Below are 19,270 nucleotides of genomic sequence, written 5' to 3'. Positions count from 1 at the left end.
TATGTGCAAAAGGACCGAGTCCAGCAGTTGTTCACATTGAGTTTTAGCAAGCGAATCAGACTCAGAGACCACCTCTTTAGGTTTGTTTCCACAAGAGGACTTTGTTGTTCACACTTCACATGAAACGTACCGAACAGTACTGAGTGTGGACCAAACCCTCTAAATGGACCCAGTGTGAACACAGCCTAAATTAGTCTCTCTCTCTAACCTTTACTCACACTGATGATGCTAAATGCTTCATTGTTCAAAACATTATCTGGGCATATCTTTAAAAAAAAATCTAATTACACTTTTCTGAAATCAGTTCACACTGATAAAACAAAACCAAACCTACTGATACATTTTGGTGCATCTGACCACTTTCCATGCCGACATATGCTATAGTAAATTGATCCTTCAAATCCATAACCCTGGTGGCATTGGTATCTAATCCAATTATTGTCTTCATATTCTCTCCTTTCCCCATGTGTAATTTCAGCATGATCCACTGCAGGTGGTGGACCACATGTTGGCCTTAAACCTGAAAAGATAAAACCTCTTAAGCTGTTTTTGACTTGATAAGAATCAATTTATTGTTTAAATGTAAAACAAAGTGATACAATAGCAAAACCGCGACGATTTAACAATTTTACTCTTTCTGACCGGGAAAAAAATGAAGGCTGAAGACTGACACAACAAATAACAGTTTTCCCAGGATGTCTGGTAACCCTAATGTAGTTCTCAAAGGCATTTTATTTTTGCTCTGCTTGTTTCCTCAGAATATGAACTAAACTATGTGCAAAATGTTTACTTTTGAGTCAGGTTATCTGGCATAGTTTGTTTCCTATGTGCAAAAGGACCGAGTCCAGCAGTTGTTCACATTGAGGTTTAGCAAGCGAACCAGACTCAGAGACCACCTCTTTAGATTTGTTTCCCCAAGAGGACTTTGTTGTTAACACTTCACATGAAACATACCGAACAGTACTGAGTGTGGACCAAACCCTCTAAATGGACCCAGTGTGAACACAGCCTAAATTAGATTCTCTCTCTCTAACCGTTAGTCTCACACTGATGATGCTAAATACTTCATTAAAATCTAATAAAAAAAATCTAATTACACTTTTCTGAAATCAGTTCACACTGATAAAACAAAACCAAACCTACTGATACATTTTGGTGCATCTGACCACTTTCCATGCCGACATGTGCTATAGTAAATTGATCCTTCAAATCCATAACCCTGGTGGCATCGGTATCTAATCCAATCATTGTCTTCATATTCTCTCCTTTCCCCATGTGTAATTTCAGCATGATCCACTGCAGGTGGTGGACCACATGTTGGCCTTAAACCTGAAAAGATAAAACCTCTTAAGCTGTTTTTGACTTGATAAGAATCCATTTATTGTTTAAATGTAAAAAAAAAGTGATACAATAGCAAAACCGCGACGATTTAACAATTTTACTCTTTCTGACCGGGACAAAAAATGAAGGCTGAAGACTGAGACACCCATACCAGTTTTCCCGGGATGTCTGGTAACACTAATGTAGTTCTCAAAGGCATTTTATTTTTGCTCTACTTGTTTCCTCAGAATATGAACTAAACTATGTGCGAAATGTTTACTTTTGAGTCAGGTTACCTTGTATAGTTTGTTTCCTATGTGCAAAAGGACCAAGTCCAGCAGTTGTTCACATTGAGTTTTAGCAAGTGAACGAGACTCAGAGACCACCTCTTTAGGTTTGTTTCCCCAAGAGGACTTTGTTGTTCACACTTCACATGAAACGTACCGAACAGTACTGAGTGCAGACCAAACCCTCTAAATGGAACCAGTGTGAACACAGCCTAAATTAGTCTCTCTCTAACCTTTACTCTCACACTGATGATGCTAAATGCTTCATTGTTCAAAACATTATCTGGGCATATCTTTAAAAAAAATCATATTACACTTTTCTGAAATCAGTTCACACTGATAAAACAAAACCACACCTACTGATACATTTTGGTGCATCTGACCACTTTCCATGCCTACATGTGCTATATTAATTTAATCCTTGAAATCCATAACCCTGGTGGCATCGGTATCTAATCCAATTATTGTCTTCATATTCTCTCATTTTCCCTTCTGTAATTTCAGCATGATCCACTGCAGGTGGTGGCCCACATGTTAGCCCTAAACCTGAAAGCCCATATGCATAAAAGATGGCGGTAATTTCCAGACATTAAAATAAAAATGACTGGCCGGCATTTAACAAGCGATTTATAAAACGACACCCTGGTTGTTCTTTTACCGACCAGTAATGGTTTTAGATGTGATTTACTGTCACAGATTGTTACCGAGAGATTGTATCTAACCAATTGTCAGAGGTATGCAAATGAGCTCAAACTTTTTAAGCTGTTTTTAACTTAAAAAGCTGTTTATTGTTTATTCTACCTGACAATAATACATTTATTTAATAATAAAAAAAACATATTTGAATTAACTCCTAATTTCATCATTTCACATAATTTATTGATTGACCATACTGTATAATTCAACTTTAAAAAGTTAAATGGCATCGGCTTGGTAAAAACACCTAGGTATTTCCTTTATTAATCATTTTGTGAATTATACATATATATAATGCCTATAGAAAGTATACACCCCCTTTCAAAATGTTCAACTTTTTGCCTTATAGCCTGGAATTAAAATGCATTAAAATAGTTTTTTTTCATTGATCTACACATCCTACCCCACAACTTCCAAGTGAAGAAAATATTCTAGAAATTTGTAGAAAATCAATTTAAAAATAAAAACTGAAATAGCTTGGTTGGATAAGTGTCCACCCCCTTTGTAATAGCAATCCTAAATTAGCTCAGGTGTAACCAATCGCCTTCAAAATCACACACCAAGTTAAGTGGCCTTCACCGGTGTTAAATTGTAGTGATTCACATGATTTCAGGATAAATTCAGCAGTTCCTGTAGTTTCCCTTTTCTGGGTAGTGCATTTCAAAGCAAAGACTCAACCATGAGCACCAAGGAGCTTTCAAAAGAACTCCGGGACAAAGTTGTTGAAAGGCACAGGTCAGGGGATGGGTATAAAAAAAAAATATCAAAGGCCTTGAATATCCCTTGGAACATGGTTAAGATGGTTATTAAAAAGTGGAAGGTGTATGGCACCACCAAGACCCTGCCTAGATCAGGCCGTCTCTCCAAACTGGATGACCGAGCAAGAAGGAGACTGATCAGAGAGGCTACCAAGAGGTCAATGGCAACTTTGCAAGAGCTACAGACTTTTATGGCCAAGACTGGTCAAAGTGTGCATTTGACAACAATATCCCAAACACTCCACAAATCTGGCCTGTATTTTACACAAAAAAGCCCACTTTGAATCCCGTTTGAAGTATGCAAAAAAAAAACACTCAGGAGATTCTGTAGCCATGTGGGAAAAAGTTTTGTGGTCTGACGAAACTAAAATGGAACTTTTTGGCCTAAATTCAAAGCGTTATGTTTGGCACAAACCCAACACAGCGCATCACCCAAAGAACACCATCCCTACTGTGAAGCATGGTGGTGGCAGCATCATGTTATGGGGATATTTCTCATCGGCAGGGACTAGGGCACTTGTCAGGATGGAAGGGAAAATGAATGGAGTTAAGTAGACAGAAGTCCTTGAGGAAAACCTGCTGCCCTCTGCAAGAAAGCTGAAACTGGGACTGAAGTTCACCTTTCAGCATGACAATGACCCAAAGCACACAGCCAAATCTACACTGGAGTGGCTAAGGAACAAAAAGGTAAATGTCCTTGAGTGGCCCAGTCAGAGCCTCTAAATCCAATCGAAATTGTGTGATTGCTGTCCATCAACGCTCCCCAAGGAACTTGACAGAGCTTTAACAGTTTTGTAAAGAAGAATGGTAAAATATAGCCAAATCTAGGTGTGCAAATTTGGTAGAGACCTATCCCAACAGACTCACAGCTGTAATTGCAAAGGTGCTTCCACCAAGTATTAACTCAGTGGGGTGGAGACTTATCCAATTATGATCTTTCAGTTTTGTATTTTTAATATATAATCTTTTTCTCAATAAAAACATTTCTCAATAATAACACTTAACAGTGTGGAGTATGGTGTGTAGATAAGTGGCAAAAATCCTCATTTAAATGCATGAAACTGTACGTATGCTAAGAAATATAATACAGAATGTTTAGCCAACTTTGCAGTAAACTATAATTATATTTGTGTCTTACGCATTAGCAATGTCCCGACAAATTTTGTAAAAAGAAAACGAACCGACGAATCAACAAATGCACCAGTAATGTAAGTACCTACATTTTATTTTATTTCGATTTTACAATGGTGTATGTAGACCTACTTATAACCAGTTTACATCTGGTTACACAATATTTTGTTTTGAAGTGTTTATTTTATTATAGTTTTTCATTTTTTGAAGTCGTGCTATGCAGTAGGGTAATGTGAAAAAAAGCCTTTTATGTTATTTTTGTAAATAATGACTTCCTTTTCACAATTTTGTGTGTGTGTGTGTGTGTGTGTGTGTATATATATATATATATATATATATATAGATAGATAATGTGTGTGTGTGTGTTTACACAATATCTTCTTTTGAAACGTTTATTTTAATATAGTTTAATTTTTTTACGTCATGCATTATTACTTCGTTTTTACAATATTGTAGGTACATACAGCAGTTTACCTGTTTACACAATATCTTCTTTTGAAATGTTTATTTTAATATAGTTTTTTAATTTTTTTATGTCATGCATTATTACTTCGTTTTTACAATATTGTAGGTACATACAGCAGTTTACCTGTTTACACAATATCTTCTTTTGAAATGTTTATTCTATTATACGTTTTCAGATTCTATTCCCAAATGCAGATTTTTCTTAGAAGAATTTAAATATTATTTAGATTCTTTAAAACAAACAAAAAAAAACTGTAAAAGTATGATTACAATAAAATATTATAATAAGATTTTTAATTCACATCCCTAGGTTTTTTATTGATTTTTTTTTTTCTTCTTTTGTAGTATTAATATTTCTATATATATATATATATATATATATATATATATATATATATATATATATATATATATATATATATATATATTAAATAGAAGGGCTTGTAACCAGGACGTCCCCGGTTCAAATTCCACCCCAGCCACTGACTTATTGTGTGACCCTGAGCAAATCACTTAACCTCCTTGTGCTCTGTCTTTCGGGTGAGACGTAGTTGTAGTTGTAAGTGACTCTGCAGCTCATGCATAGTTCACACACCCTAGTCTCCCTAATAATATATATATATATATATATATATATATATATATATATATATATATATATATATATATATGTGTGTATATATATATATATATATATGTGTATATATGTATATAGTTATAATTTAGCTTGTAACTTTGTAACTGTATCTCTATCTGCCTGTAATTATACATATATATATATATATAGTTTTCTTGAATAATAAAAAATATACAATTTATTAATAATTTGAAGGTATCTGTGATTTTAAAACGTCAGAAGTATTTCTACGTAGTATTAGAAATGTAAAGAAATACAAAAACTTGGGTTTTGTCATTTAAGGTTTGCTGTTAACTTTTCTCTCGTGGAGAAGATTTATTTTAAAGGCAGCAAAGTATGGAAATTGCACGTTCCTTTTCATTAGCGTGTCAACATAATTTTAAAAGGTTTACAAAACTTGAAAATGTTGCTCAATGTGTCACTCAAGGTTGTTTTAAAAAATATTTTTTTGTCTGCTTGTTACGTTTTTTCAGCCAACGCAATATCTTTCTTTAGCTGTACCTGAGAAAATGTAGTGAAAACGAAAGCAGCCATATTTAGCTGGAAACGAGGTATTCTCAGCACAGCTAAGATTTTAGTTTTGGTTTGAAGGCAGCAGGAGCTTAGCCTGATTTTTAATTTTTGCTTGACAGACACCCTTATGCAGGGTGACTTACAGAGGTAACAGGTTATTACAATATAGCTAAAAGATTACAGTACGGTTTTTGCAGTTATTGTGCACAGTGTGTTTGTTTCTGTAGGTTGTATGTATGCATATGCGCTTTGTATTTGTAGTGTATACGTGCAACTACTGTTATAAACTGCAAAACATGTTCGCCTTGCTTCACTCAGCACCATACATTTTCAGTCTTGGCTACGTTGCGCTGCTCAAACCCCGGGGACATATTTGATGTATTCAGAGTTTTAATTGATTTAAATCATGCTTGTAATGTAAACTATTTCCTGTGACGTCAGACCTTTGGTACTTGCCGGTCCACCCGAAGTTGGGGCCCACTCAAATTTCCATTCCTAGCTATGCCCCTGCTGTTCACGCTTACATGGTACTCTAATACTGCCTGAAGTGAAGATGAAAGGATTGATATGTGTCTGGATGGGATGCTAGGGTTGAGCTTTTATTGTAGGTGGTCTATTGGGGACAATGCAATTGGAGCATAGCTGATGTTCGCTATTTATTTTTTGTACACTGGCAATTATGGAGCTGGATGCAAGCATTCAGCCTGTCAGATCTTCGTCAACGAGGCAGGTTTCAACTTGTGGAAAGGACGTCAACGAGGCAGAAACATAATTGGACAGCGTGCCACTGTGGACACCCCGGGGCAGCGCGGAGGAAACCTTCCCATGTGTGCTGCTATAGGCCAAGATAGTGTTCTTGCTCACCATCCAGTGATTGGTCCATATAATACTGACCAAATGCAGCTGTGGTTTGTGGAACATGATGCTTTTTCATTACATTTTCTTCCACCATACTCCCCCTTCCTCAACCCAATTGAGGAGTTCTTCTCCTGTTGATGGAAGGTATATGACTGGCACCCCTATGATGGGGTTACACTTCTTCAGGCCATGGAGGGTGTCTGTGATGACATCGGGGCAGAAGCCTGTCAAGGCTGGATACGTCACAGCATGTATTTTTTCCCTCGATGCATTGCCAGAGAGAACATCCGCTGTGTTGATGAAATAATCTGGCCAGACAGAAATGACAGACTCGGTGGTGATGATGCTGAATGATGTTTACACTGTACATTCTTCACCAAACTGTAAATAAATTATTTCACTCTGATGCCTTTTCCAGTTATTTATTTCTTATAGTGTATATCTAAATACAAAAAAGAACAACAAACTAATAGGAACACAAAATAATAAAAGTATTGATAGTTTTGCAAGCAATGTTGCTATCTTCAGTTACATCCTTTGATGTATTGACTTCAATATGTTTAAAAAACAGTAGTATGCCCTTATCCAGGGTGACTTACAATTGTTACAAGATACCACATTATTTTTACATACAATTACCCATTTATACAGTTGGGTTTTTACTGGAGCAATCTAGGTAAAGTACCTTGCTCAAGGGTACAGCAGCAGTGTCCTCCACCTGGGATTGAACCCACAACCCTCCGGTCAAGAGTCCAAAGCCCTAACCACTACTCCACACTGCTCCTGTGTGAAACAGTGATAGAAAGTATTGTGAGTGTTTGTTTGTTTGTCTATAATTGTTCTTGTTTGTTATTAGTAGACGGCTAACACATTCCGTAGCTGTCGCCATGGGCCAGCACAAAACCCGGAACAGCACTGCACTACTGTCACTTATAAACCTGTATCACCCACCACGAGCACTACTGCACACACCCAGGACTGGTGACCGTGTGGGATGGATATTTGTGTTTATTGTTTGGGGCTGCAACCCCATTATTATTTGCTCCGTGCAATACACATTGTTGTGTATTACCAGGGATTATTATTTGGTCACCAGACCTGGATTATAAAATAAACCGCTTCCAACTGGATTATAAACCTCTCTGTCTGTTAATTATGCACTGCATCACTCCTGCACCTGTACACAATCAACCACTTTGCCACACGTGGTGTCAGTCACAGGACTATGGATCGTCACTGCCTGAGTGGTGAGGCTCAGGCAGCATACCAGGCAAAAAGCTGGCCATCCTCCGTCGCCTCAACATTACTGTGGAGACTCACCAGGTACGGTTCAGGGAGTACTGCAGGTCCCCGCTGCAATGGAGTGTGATGTGGCTGCGTGTAATTGGGCACCTGAAATAGGTAAGCGAGGGGAAAATGGTCGGGAGGGGCCTTATATGATTGATGTGGTTTTAGGGAACGTGAAAACCCACGCATTAGTGGACACAGGGTGTGAGCAGACTTTAATTCGAACAGCTCTCTTGGGCGGTGTGTCGTGGTGGCCACAAGGTCAGGTGGCCATTTCCTGTTTCCGTGGAGACATGGCGGCATACCTGAAACTAAAAGTGTACTTATAGGTAGGACCGATAAAACATCACCTGGTAGTAGGGGTGGCGGAAAGGTTGCCACACCCAGTTATTCTGGGGCCAGACTGGCCAAAATTTAAAGAATTAATGCAAATAATGGCCGTCTCAGCCACAGATGTAAACGTAGCAGAAAAGAGGAAAAGGGAACAAATTGGTGATGTGTTTCCTTTTCAAGCTGAGATGTTTTCTCCTATCTTCTGTCCTAGAAAAACAAATAAAGAGAGAAGGACCGCAAAATGGGAGGGAGCATCACTGAGACAAGGCTGGGGTTTGGTAGGATCACGCTCAGATGGTAACAAACGCCAGTCAAAGGGAGTTGGAATGCAGTGAAACCAAGAGGGCGAGGTTACTGGGCCATCCAGGGCAGATGCTACTCCCGCCCCTCTCAATATACCAGACATGTGGTACTCAAGCGCAGACATAATGTGGGGCCAACATAATGACCCGTCACTAGTGCACACTTTGGGACTGGTCCGGTCCATTGAAGGTAAGGATGTTGATGGCACTGGGGCACTAGTATTTCCGCACTTTAGTATCAAGGGGCAATTACTGCATAGGGTAAACCTAGCCGCGGGCACACGACAGCTTGTAACACAATTATTGGGTCCCCCATCTTGTCGGCCAGAGGTCATGAGGCTGGCGCATGATATCCCTTTTGCGGGAAGACAAGGGAATGGAAATTGGCTTGATTCTATTGGGTAGGACTTTATACTGATGTGTCGAAATATGTAGCCACATGCCCAGACTGCCAGCGAGTAGCACCAGGGCCGAGTGCGCCCCGCCCCTTTGGTTCAACTGCCGATTATTTCCACCCCCTTTGAATGCATTGCAATGGACATAGTGGGCCCATTGCTACTTTCTGATTCCGGGTATACGCATATATTAGTGGTGGTAGATTATGCAATGCGATACCCAGAGGCAGTTCCATTGAGGTCCACTAATACCGCTGCAATAGCCACAGAGTTAGTGCAGATCATGGCTAGAGTAGGGATCCCCAAGGAGATTTTGACTGATCATGGAACCCATTTTTCATCTAAAACGTTACAGCAAGTGTATAAAATATTAACAATACCTCCCATCAGGACTCAGCTCTTGTACGACCGACAGCCTCGTGGCGTCCTCGATCTGTTGAGAGAGGGGTGGGAGGAGCACAAAGGCTCATCCAAAAATGTAAGACAGCATGTGCTCCTACTAAGAAATCACCTGGATTTGGCGTTTGGCCCAGGACAACTTCAAATCGGCTCAGCACCGGCAGCAGCAGCATTACAATAAAAATGCATGAATTTGAACCGTTCGACCTGGAGACAAGGTAATGCAGCTGCTTCCCTCCTCAGAATTGAAATTATGTGCTAAATGGCCTGGGCCATATGAAGGGATTTGAGCTATAGGAAAGGTGAATTAGACAGCCCGATTGCCGTAATGAACGTGAAATTTATCATGTAAATTTATTAAAGCCCTGGCAGGCAAGGGAGACCTTATTTATAGCCCCAGGCGATGTAAAGGATGATTTAGATCCCTGTCCAAAGACCTCTAGCACTAAAATCCTTTCAATGGGGGAACAATTGGTTCCAGATCAGCAACAGGAGCTGCATAAGCTTATTGAGGAGTTCAGTGATGTTTTTTCTGACTTGCCCGACAGGACTAACTTGGTTGAATATGACATTAACTCTCCCCCAGGTGTCACTTTACGAGAGAGACCTTACCGGATCCCAGAAAGTTGACGAAGTGGTGTTCGCAAAGAGGAACTTGGGTTGATTGAGCCTTCCAGGAGGAAGTGGTGCAGTCCACTTGTCAATTGTCAATGGCCAAGAAAGATGGCACCAACCGCTTCTGTGTGGACTTCCGGAAGGTAAATGCTATTGCCAAGTTTGATGCGTACCCTATTTCTCGGGTCAATGAACTTTTAGATAGACTGGGAAAAGCTAAGTTTATCTCTACTCTGGACCTGACAAAAGGATACTGGTAGATCCCCTTGACCTGCAGTTCTAGAGAGAAAACCACATTTTCAACACCAGAAGGGCTGTTCCACTTTAAAACCATGCAGTTTGGGCTATATGGTGCTCCTGCTGCCTTTCAGAGACTGATGGACCAGGTTTTATGCCCACATAAATGCCCACATCCTTCAGTCTCTAAGGGTAGCCCGGCTGACAGCTAACTTGAGAAAATGTGCGTTTGCCAACACAGAGACTCAATATTTGGGATTTTTAATGGGAAATGGAAGGGTGAGACCCATTGTCACCAAAATCCAGGTTTCGGTTGAAGTGGCAATCCCCAAAACCAAGACTCAGATGAGGTCGTTACTGGGATTAGCGCAACTACTCCGTGGTCGAAAAGGAGTGTTTGGCCATTAAATGGGCTATTCACTCTTTATGATACTACCTACTGGGACACAGACCACACCCCACTCAAATGGTTAAGCACCATGAAGGACAGCAATGCTCGGATAACTCTGTGGTATCTGGCATTGCAGCCCTTCATGTACCACATGGTACACCGTGCGTGGAAAGACCACCAAAATGCTGATTATTTTTTCCAAGAGGGGGGAGTAACGGGAAAGATAGATTCAGCTCAGTGTTCCTTCGGCTCCAATCTGAGCGGTGGGATATGTGACAGAAAGACAATGATTGTTGGTGGTAAATCTCTCTCCCGACCTGTGAGGGCGCTAAGTAATGGGAACAGAGTACCCTGCACTGTTTGGTCTGACACTTCATTCCCAGGGTTAAAAGGAAGTCGGACATGGGGATGGAGCTTTGGTGCACTAACTCATCGACCTGGAAGGGAAATCATGTGGCAGCCGCGTATTGGAGGAGCGGCTGCAATCATTTACCAAGGGGTCATGTCTGATGGTATAAATAGGAGACAAAGCGATGTAATCTGTTCCTTCATTTTGGTTAAAGAACAACCTGGAAGGACGTGGTTTGTGTAGAGAAAGTTGTGAGTGTTTTGTTTGTTTATTGTCGTGTCTGAATTATACTTGATTATTTAAATGGCTAAACACGATCCAGGAGCTGTTGCAAAAGGCCCGCACAAACCTGGACAATACTTCACTTTGTATACACTAACGTACTGTATTTGCACCACGAGCACTAGAGCATGTACTGTGGACTGGTGTTTGTGTTTGTGTATGTGTTATGTGTGGGTGAATTAAAATGGGACTGTTAAAAAGGGTTATCATGATGTATAACATTTTTCTGTGTCCCCCTGTGACAGGAAACCGGGTCACTGGTTCCTGCGCAAATGTGTGCCTGTGAAAAATCAGCTGCGACGCGCAAATGGAGACGCGTTGCTAAGCAACCAGCTGAGTGGCAGGTTCGCCCTGAGCTAAGATGGGGCATGCTTGGGGATGCTGCGCAGAGCTCAAAAAACAGCTGTGCTACAGCTCAGGGCTGCTGCAAGACCACTGCTGTACAGACGGGCACTGAGAGTGTTTGTTTACATCCAGGAGGGAAGCGTCCGCTCTGCGGGAACTATTACTACGGAGCCCTTTAACTGCAAGACAGGGCCTGTGAAGGCGATTGCCCAGCCAGGACCGTCGGAATGGCCTGGAGTCGCTGGGAGGCCAGGACTTCTGAAGCAACAGAACAGAAGTAGGTCAGCTTAGGGGACATCCTTAACCAAGTATATATTGGATGGTGGGGAAGCTTACTTCCAGTTAAACAGGATTACGTGTTTGGTAAGCAAGGTCACAAAAGCCAGAGAATCTGATTGCAGTTTGGTCAGATGGACGTCTTCTGGCACAACACTGAAAAAGGCAATAAGTGGAGAGGGGTCCATTTTTATGTCAGTAATTTGAGAAAAAGTTTCAAAAATAAAGTCCAGAAAAGAGCCCAAGGGTTAGCGGTGTGAGTGTGCAACCTCAAGGACCCTCATGCCTAATGAAGGCAAGGAAGGATCTACCACATTAAGGCGGTTTAACCTGGAGAAATGATGTGGCGTAGCCCAGCTAGCTGCAGTACAAATATCAGACAACCAAGACCCTCTGAACAGGGCCCAAGAGGTAGCTAACCCTCTGGCAGAGTGCGTGGCTACCCGCCCAGATGGAGGCAAGCCAGCATTGTCATATGCAGTCGAGAATGTGTCCACAATCCAGTGCGACAGTTGCTGCTTCAAGAGGTCCTGTTCTAGGGTCTGTATACTGTGACAGACAAAGAACTGGTCAGAATGACGCAGAGCTCTTGTCCTATCCACGTACCACCTCAATGCCCGCACCGGGCAGTGGGAGTTCAATCTCATATCCTCTTCATGTGGAAGGCTGTGATCACCTTAGGGAGGAAGGCAGGGTTTGTACGTAGTGACACCCTGCTGCCATCATCCCAAATAAGCATACAGGAGCTGTGCACCGACAGCGCCTGTAGCTCACTGGCCCGCACTGCGGAGGTGATAGCCAAGAGGAAGGCTGTCTTCATAGACAGATACTTCAACTCTATGGAGTGTATGGGCTCCATTTGGGCCTTCGCGAGAGCCTCCAGCACAATATCAAGGCTCCATTCGGGGACAAGTTCTTGCAGAAACTGCAAGATAACCGGCATAGGGCAAGATACGGGGTCATGACCTCTAGTCAGACACCAGTATCACCACTTATAGGCGTATAACGACCTAGCCTGCCCTTTTGTTCTGCAATGTGCCCACGACAGCGTCAGATAGCCGTAGTTCTGGATGCCAGAAAGTGCCTTTCGTCTGATTGAGGAGATCCAGGCGTAGTGGGTGGAGGGAGTACCACAGGGGGCAGTGTGTCATCTCCGCCGAGGCAAAGAGATTGACCTGCGCCTTCCTAAACCATTCCCAAATGCGCTCCACCACCTGAGGGTGGAGCTGCCACACCGATGGATGCGTACTCTCCCTCGAGAGGAGGTCCGCTGCCCAGTTCATCACTCCAGGAAGATGCATCACCCATAGGGACAGCAGGTTCCGTTGGGCCCAAGTCAGGTGTCAGAAGGCAATATCTCTGGCACAACACCTAGGTAACCCTTGATCCCCGCGAAACAAGGAGAGGCAATTTTGAATATCTGCTACCCTGTCGTCCAACAGGTATGCTCACATCATACTGGAGTCTCAAGTCCGTCGTGCACTGCACAGGTGTAAGCCGACTCTTTGCATCATTGAGGGTGAGGCCCAGCCTCGCCAGATGCTCTGTCACAATCACCATGTGGGCCACTGCTCCCTCTCATGACTGGGAACAACCAATCGTCTAGGTAGTTCAATACTCTGATCCCCTGCAACTGCAAGGGGGCCAGGATAGCATTTTTTAACTGCAATGCAGCAACAATTCACAGCACAAACACAGGCAAAGCGGGGTTGTGTGACAGGGTCAACACACAGGTGGACACACAACAACAGTTACATAAATAATATTTATTTTTATTTTTATTTTTAATTAGCCCAAGCTGCGTGAACAGCAGCTGGCGGAGTCACTCAACGGCGGGGAAACGGCAAAGCAGAGCCCCGGCAGAGAAACGGTGTTCTCCCTGACAGCATAGGCTGAAAAGACAGCACACATGCACACTTAATCAAATACTGCACAGGCAGTCGTAAACAGACTACCTGCAATGCAAGCGAGGCAGGCTGTGAAACAAGGGAGCAAGAACGAAGCTCAAAATTAGAGCCGCTGATTCCACGAAAGCGGCAAGCCAGCTTTCAGCACGAATCAATCAAGCAATCAATCAATATTTATTTTATATAGCGCCTTTCATAGTGGACCACCATCACAGCGGCGTGTATTACTTACATTTATAATCCCCAAGCTGGTCCCGAAATAATCGTCCCGTTATTGTATCCCCACGTTAAACACAAAACACATACAAAGGTCACTTTAGTGCATGAACTAGTCATTGTGGAACAATACAAGTTACTGTGAGACAAGTGAAGTGCTGTTCTGGGTTTGTGCTGGCCTCCGGCGACAGCTCCGGAACGTGTTAGCTGTCTAGTGATACAAGTAACAAATAGACAGTATAAAACAAAACACCCACAATTATCTCCACAACAAACACAGGTTCTTCCGGGTCACTTTATAATAACCAAAATGAAAGAACAGATAACATCGCTTCGACCCCTATTTATACCGTCACTCATGACCCCTTGGTAAACGATTGCAGCCACTCCTCCAATCTGCAGCTGTCACATAATTTCCCTTCCAGGTCAATGAGGTAGTGTACCGAAGCTCTGTCTCTTTTCTACATGACCGACTTCCTATTAACCCTCAGAAAGAAGTGTCAGGCCAAGTAGTCCAGAGTACTCTGTTTCCGTTACTTAGCGCCCTCACAGGTCGTGAGGGAGATTTACCACTAAGAATCATTGTCTTTTTGTCATAAGTCATAGGGAAAGGTTTTGACTAAAAAATAACATGTAGGCAATAAACAGTGAACAACGGGATGGAACAACCACAACAACACGTCCTAACAAAAAAAAAAAAACACTGTTGACATTTTTGTGACTGGGTTTATTATATGTAATTTAATCAATATCTGGTAGAGGGTGCAAGAGACCAATAAAAGGTGTTACAGAAACCTAGACTTACAATATTATGTGATCATGGGTTTTGTAGGCTCAGTAATACGTTCTGCAAGTTTAAAGTTGCAGAACGTACCAGTACGTTCGTACTCCCTGGGGACCAGAGAGCAGCGAACGTACCGGTACGTTCATACTACTCAAAGGGTTAAATACAAACAGTAAAAAACAATGCAAATACATTAAATACAGGGGGCTCGCCGGGTGTGGTGCACTTTTGCTTGGGTATAACAAACAAACCTGAGTCAGACGACCTCAGCTTGCATGCAGGGACATAGTGGGTCAGCAGATTGGAGAGATACTCTGGACCTGTGTGATGAAGGGCCTTGTAGGCAAGCAGGAGAATTTTGAAAATAATCCTGAATTTTACAGGTAGCCAGTGCAGCTGGGCAAGACGGGGTAATGTGATCATGTTTTTTACATCTGGTAAGGATCCTAGCAGTGGCATTTTGAAGCAGCTCCAATCGGTTTATGGCGCGTGATGGAAGACCACCATAGAGGGAGTTGCAGTAGTCGAGTCGAGAGGAGATGAATGCATGACAGAGTATCTCTGCATCTGGGAGGGAAAGGTAGGGACAGACCTTTGAGATGTTTCGGAGGTGGTAGAAGGAGGATTTGACTACAGAGGAGATTTGAGCATCAAAGGAGAGGTTACTATCCAGAAGTACACCAAGGCTTCGTACAGTGGGGGCAGGCAGCAGCAGACTGTTTTTCTGTGGTTCAAGGAAGCAATATTGAGATTATGTTGAGTTTTCGATCCTACTAGAAGTTCAGATTTGTTATTGTTGGGCTGAAGAGAGTTAGTCGACATCCAGGCCTCGATGTCTTGGATGCAAGCTGAGAGCCAGACCATGGCAGAGGGACATCCAGGGACTAGTTTTAGGTAGAGCTGGGTGTCATCTGCATAGGAGTGAAACAGGCTATGTTGTTGGATGAATGCAAGGGAACTGCAGTTGACTCTTTCAGCTCTTTCAAAAACACACTCAGTGTAGTAACACAGAAGTTTACCTTACCTTAGGTGAGAGGCAAAAGAGAAAATGGTCTCAGCAGGTTGACTGTTTAATCTTTTGGTAGGCGGGACCGAGGATGTCACCCCACAGAGGGGCCTATTGGCAGCTCTGACATAAAATGCTCAGTGAATACCTACCTATGGCAAGCATATCCCAAAAGTAATGTTGGTGGTCGTCTTCGAATTGAAAGGGAACCAAATTGATCTAGTATAGCCCCCCCCCCCCCCCCCAACCACACCCCGTACATCCTTACTAGCACACAGAAAAGTAGAGAGGGGTTCAATAGCAATAGCAAAGAGCAAGGGCGAAAGAGGACAACCCTGTCTTGTGCCACGATGGAGTGGAAAATATTTGGAGGAAGCATTGTTAGTACGAACAGAAGCTAGAAGGGAGGAGTAAAGCAACTTGATCCAGGAGATAAAATTATGGCCAAAACCAAACCTCTGGAGGGTAGAAAAGAGATCATCCCACTCAACACGATCAAAGGCCTTCTCAGCATCAAGCGAGACCAGAATTTCTGGGGTGTGCAAAGTTGATGGGGAGTATATAATATTGAGCAGTTGCCGAAGATTAAAAAAAGAGTTTCTATTATGCATAAAGCCAGTCTGGTCTAAGGAGATTATGGATGGCAAAACTGACTCAAGGCGACGGACCAGTACTTTTGCTAAAATTTTAAAGTCGATGTTAAGGAGGGAAATAGGACGGTATGAGCTGCAATCAAGGGGGTCTGTGATGGGGTGCCAGCTCGCCCCTATAAATATGTGTTTGTTGTTATTGTTAGTTTTACTGTTTTCATTATGTTTTTGTGATTCTTGGTTTGTTTTGGATTGGCAGGGAGGGGGTTAAATTCCTCCCTGCAAAATACATGTGAGAATGTGGCTGGAGCCTTAAGTGTTTAATTGTTAATTATTAGTTAATTGGGCTCCAGCCACAGACTATAAAAGGGCAGCTGAAACCCTTTGTTAGGGAGAGGAGTTTTGGGGTGAGTTTTGTTTGTTGGTGTGCTGTGCTGTTTAATTTTGGAAAAAGAAACTGTAGTGAAGGCTAATGCCCAGCCTACATTTCTGTATTTTGTTTGAACCTTTTTGTTGGCCCTTGTGCCTGTTTATTTGATTATTTTTGTTTAATAAAGATCATTATTTTGCCCCTTCCACTGTCTCTGAGCCTCAAACCTCTGTCATCCTGCCACAGGGTCCTTGTTCTTTTTTAATAACAATGAAAGTGAAGCTTGGCAAAGAGTTTGAGGCAAAGACTGGGAAAGAAATGATTTAGAAAATACAGAAGATAATATAGGGGAGAGTTGAGAGGAGAATTTTTTTTAAAACCCATCAGGATCAGGTGACTTGCCACTCTGTATTAATTGAATGGCCTGGTTAATTTCCTTAACGGAAAAGGGCTCTACTAAACCAGCCTTAGATTAGGTATCGATAGTGGGAATAGTAAGGTCCTGAAAAAATGAATCTATAAGGGAGGACTCTCCAGGGGATTCAGAGCTATAGAGTGTGGAATAAAATAATTTGAACTGGTCATTGATCTCCTGTTGATCAACAGAAGTGGTGCCAGAGTACGAATTTGAGTAATTAAATGGGAGGCAGCAGTCTGTCTCAACTGATGAGCTAACGTTTTACTGGCCTTGTTGCCATGTTCAAAAATAGTATGATGAGATTTTAATAGTAATTGTTCAGCTTGCGTAGTTGACAGCAAATCAAATTCTGTTTTCAAGATGAGATCAGTTATTTCAGAAAATCTCCCTGTACGCCGCTTATTGGCTTTGGCAGGGTATTAAATTATTTGCCACGAATGTAGGCTTTCAAGGTCTCCCACAGAGCAGAGGAAGAAATTCCAGGAGTTGAATTAGTATCAGAAAGAAAAATATTTGTGAAGAAATAAACTGGATAAAACTCAGAAAGTAACAGGGGGTTGAAGCGCCAGTTGCTTCACAGTACGTTTCCATCAGGAAAAGTAATTACTGATACTAAGGGGGCATGGTGAGATATAACTAGGCTTGCTACTTTTCGATATTAATCGGTAAAGCTTGTTAAACGTTGAATTCCCCCAAAAATATGAGTTCGACTGAAATAAATTTATATAGGATAAACGTCAATAAAAAAACACTTGCTATTTTTTATTTTCTTACCAAAAATAATCATGTCAATCATCTCAGTGGTCCGCTAGTACTGTAGTTTCACTGTCACTGTCATTTCATCCTGTCCTGACAGATCTCGTTGACTGAAGCAGCGCTACAATGCTCTCATTTGCTTAAATGACTGTCAATCATCAAGACCTGCACCGACTGTGCACTTTCATTTGCCAGCTACAGTGCCTGTCATTCAAAGTGCCTACTTTGAAATTAGCAGGTTAAAGTGTAGGTAGGATTTTGCTATAGGTATACGGTGACAGTTACTAGTTTGATTTGAAAATGGAGCACAAGAGGAAAACACTTAATGAATATTGTGCACAATACCCTGACTGACGGCTGAAGTCTCTGCGGCAGGACGAAGCGGGCCCATCTGCCTTACCTTCCAGTGACTCGGAGTCCAGCTGTACTGAAGCAGGAGAGGGGGAGCTCAGACTCCGAATAATATGTGCAAGTTAGTTCATATTATTTTTACTCGTAAATTTATGCTATAAAAGTCTGTGTAATACACTTTTATATGCTGTGTTTTCTACGGTTTATTTGAGACCACTTTTTAATTTGTGTAGGAACTTTAGCTTTACAAGGTATAGCTTTGCTGTGACCAAACGTTATTTCAATTACAATGTTGGTAACCATGGTTTTTATGGATAAGGATAGCAGCGCCCCTTGCCTTGCCATGGAAACCCGAATGAAACAGCTGCCCCCCCACCCCATGCCTTACATATGCGGAAATGGTCAGATGTGCGCAGATGGGTCTCTTGGAGGAATGCAATGTTCACCTTGAGTTGTTGAAGATGTTCTAGAACCTTATTGCGCTTCACTGGATGATTAAGTCCCCTGACATTCCAGCTTACAAAGCTTACATTATAACCTGCTTTGCAGGTCCCACTACTTGTGTGTGCCATCATAATAGAAGGAATGTAAAGGAAATATACAACCAGCGAGCATTACACAGATCACACCAGAACAAAGGCAAAGCATCATCCTCCACCACTGACTATACAGTTTTATGTGACTCAACAAAAAAGGGGGTTGATGGATGGACAACGACACCTGTGCCGCCTTCCAGTTCTGTTGTCAATTCAACGCTCATCTTCTTTCTATTCATTAAGGATATTATCCTCAAGTATTGCTCATCCTTGTTAGACAGCTTTTTGGGTCTTCCATTCCTGGGTTTGTCAATTACAGATGATGTTTCTCTGTACTTGTTGGTTATGCTTCGGATACCACACCTTGAAAATCAAGTGATGCAAGCTATTTCACTCAGTGTTTTTCCTGCTATATGCAAGTCAAGGTTGTTATAATAGTAGAAATCATTAGTGGAGGCTT

The 19,270-nt window shown here is 41.9% G+C and overlaps 1 protein-coding gene across 14 annotated transcripts in view; it reads right to left on the bottom strand.

The window, feature by feature from the left end:
* The window catches only part of LOC117417094 (complement factor H-like), a 125,588-nt gene that overhangs the window by 69,808 nt on the left and 36,510 nt on the right, over positions 1–19,270 (bottom strand). For 12 of the 14 annotated variants that reach the window (XM_059034749.1, XM_059034752.1, XM_059034754.1 and 9 more), the window contains 2 exons: positions 1,144–1,329; positions 335–520 (listed from right to left, as the gene is read on the bottom strand). The exons of 1 other annotated variant lie outside the window; for it this stretch is intronic. In XM_059034749.1, the coding sequence (XP_058890732.1) occupies positions 335–520; positions 1,144–1,329 (372 nt within the window). The remainder of the gene's footprint in view (positions 1–334; positions 521–1,143; positions 1,330–19,270) is intronic. One more of the 14 variants, XM_059034755.1, reaches the window with a different exon arrangement.

This window comes from Acipenser ruthenus, chromosome 12, assembly GCF_902713425.1.
Source record: "Acipenser ruthenus chromosome 12, fAciRut3.2 maternal haplotype, whole genome shotgun sequence".
Lineage (NCBI taxonomy): Eukaryota > Metazoa > Chordata > Actinopteri > Acipenseriformes > Acipenseridae > Acipenser > Acipenser ruthenus.
This window is presented reverse-complemented; position numbering and strand designations above follow the sequence as displayed.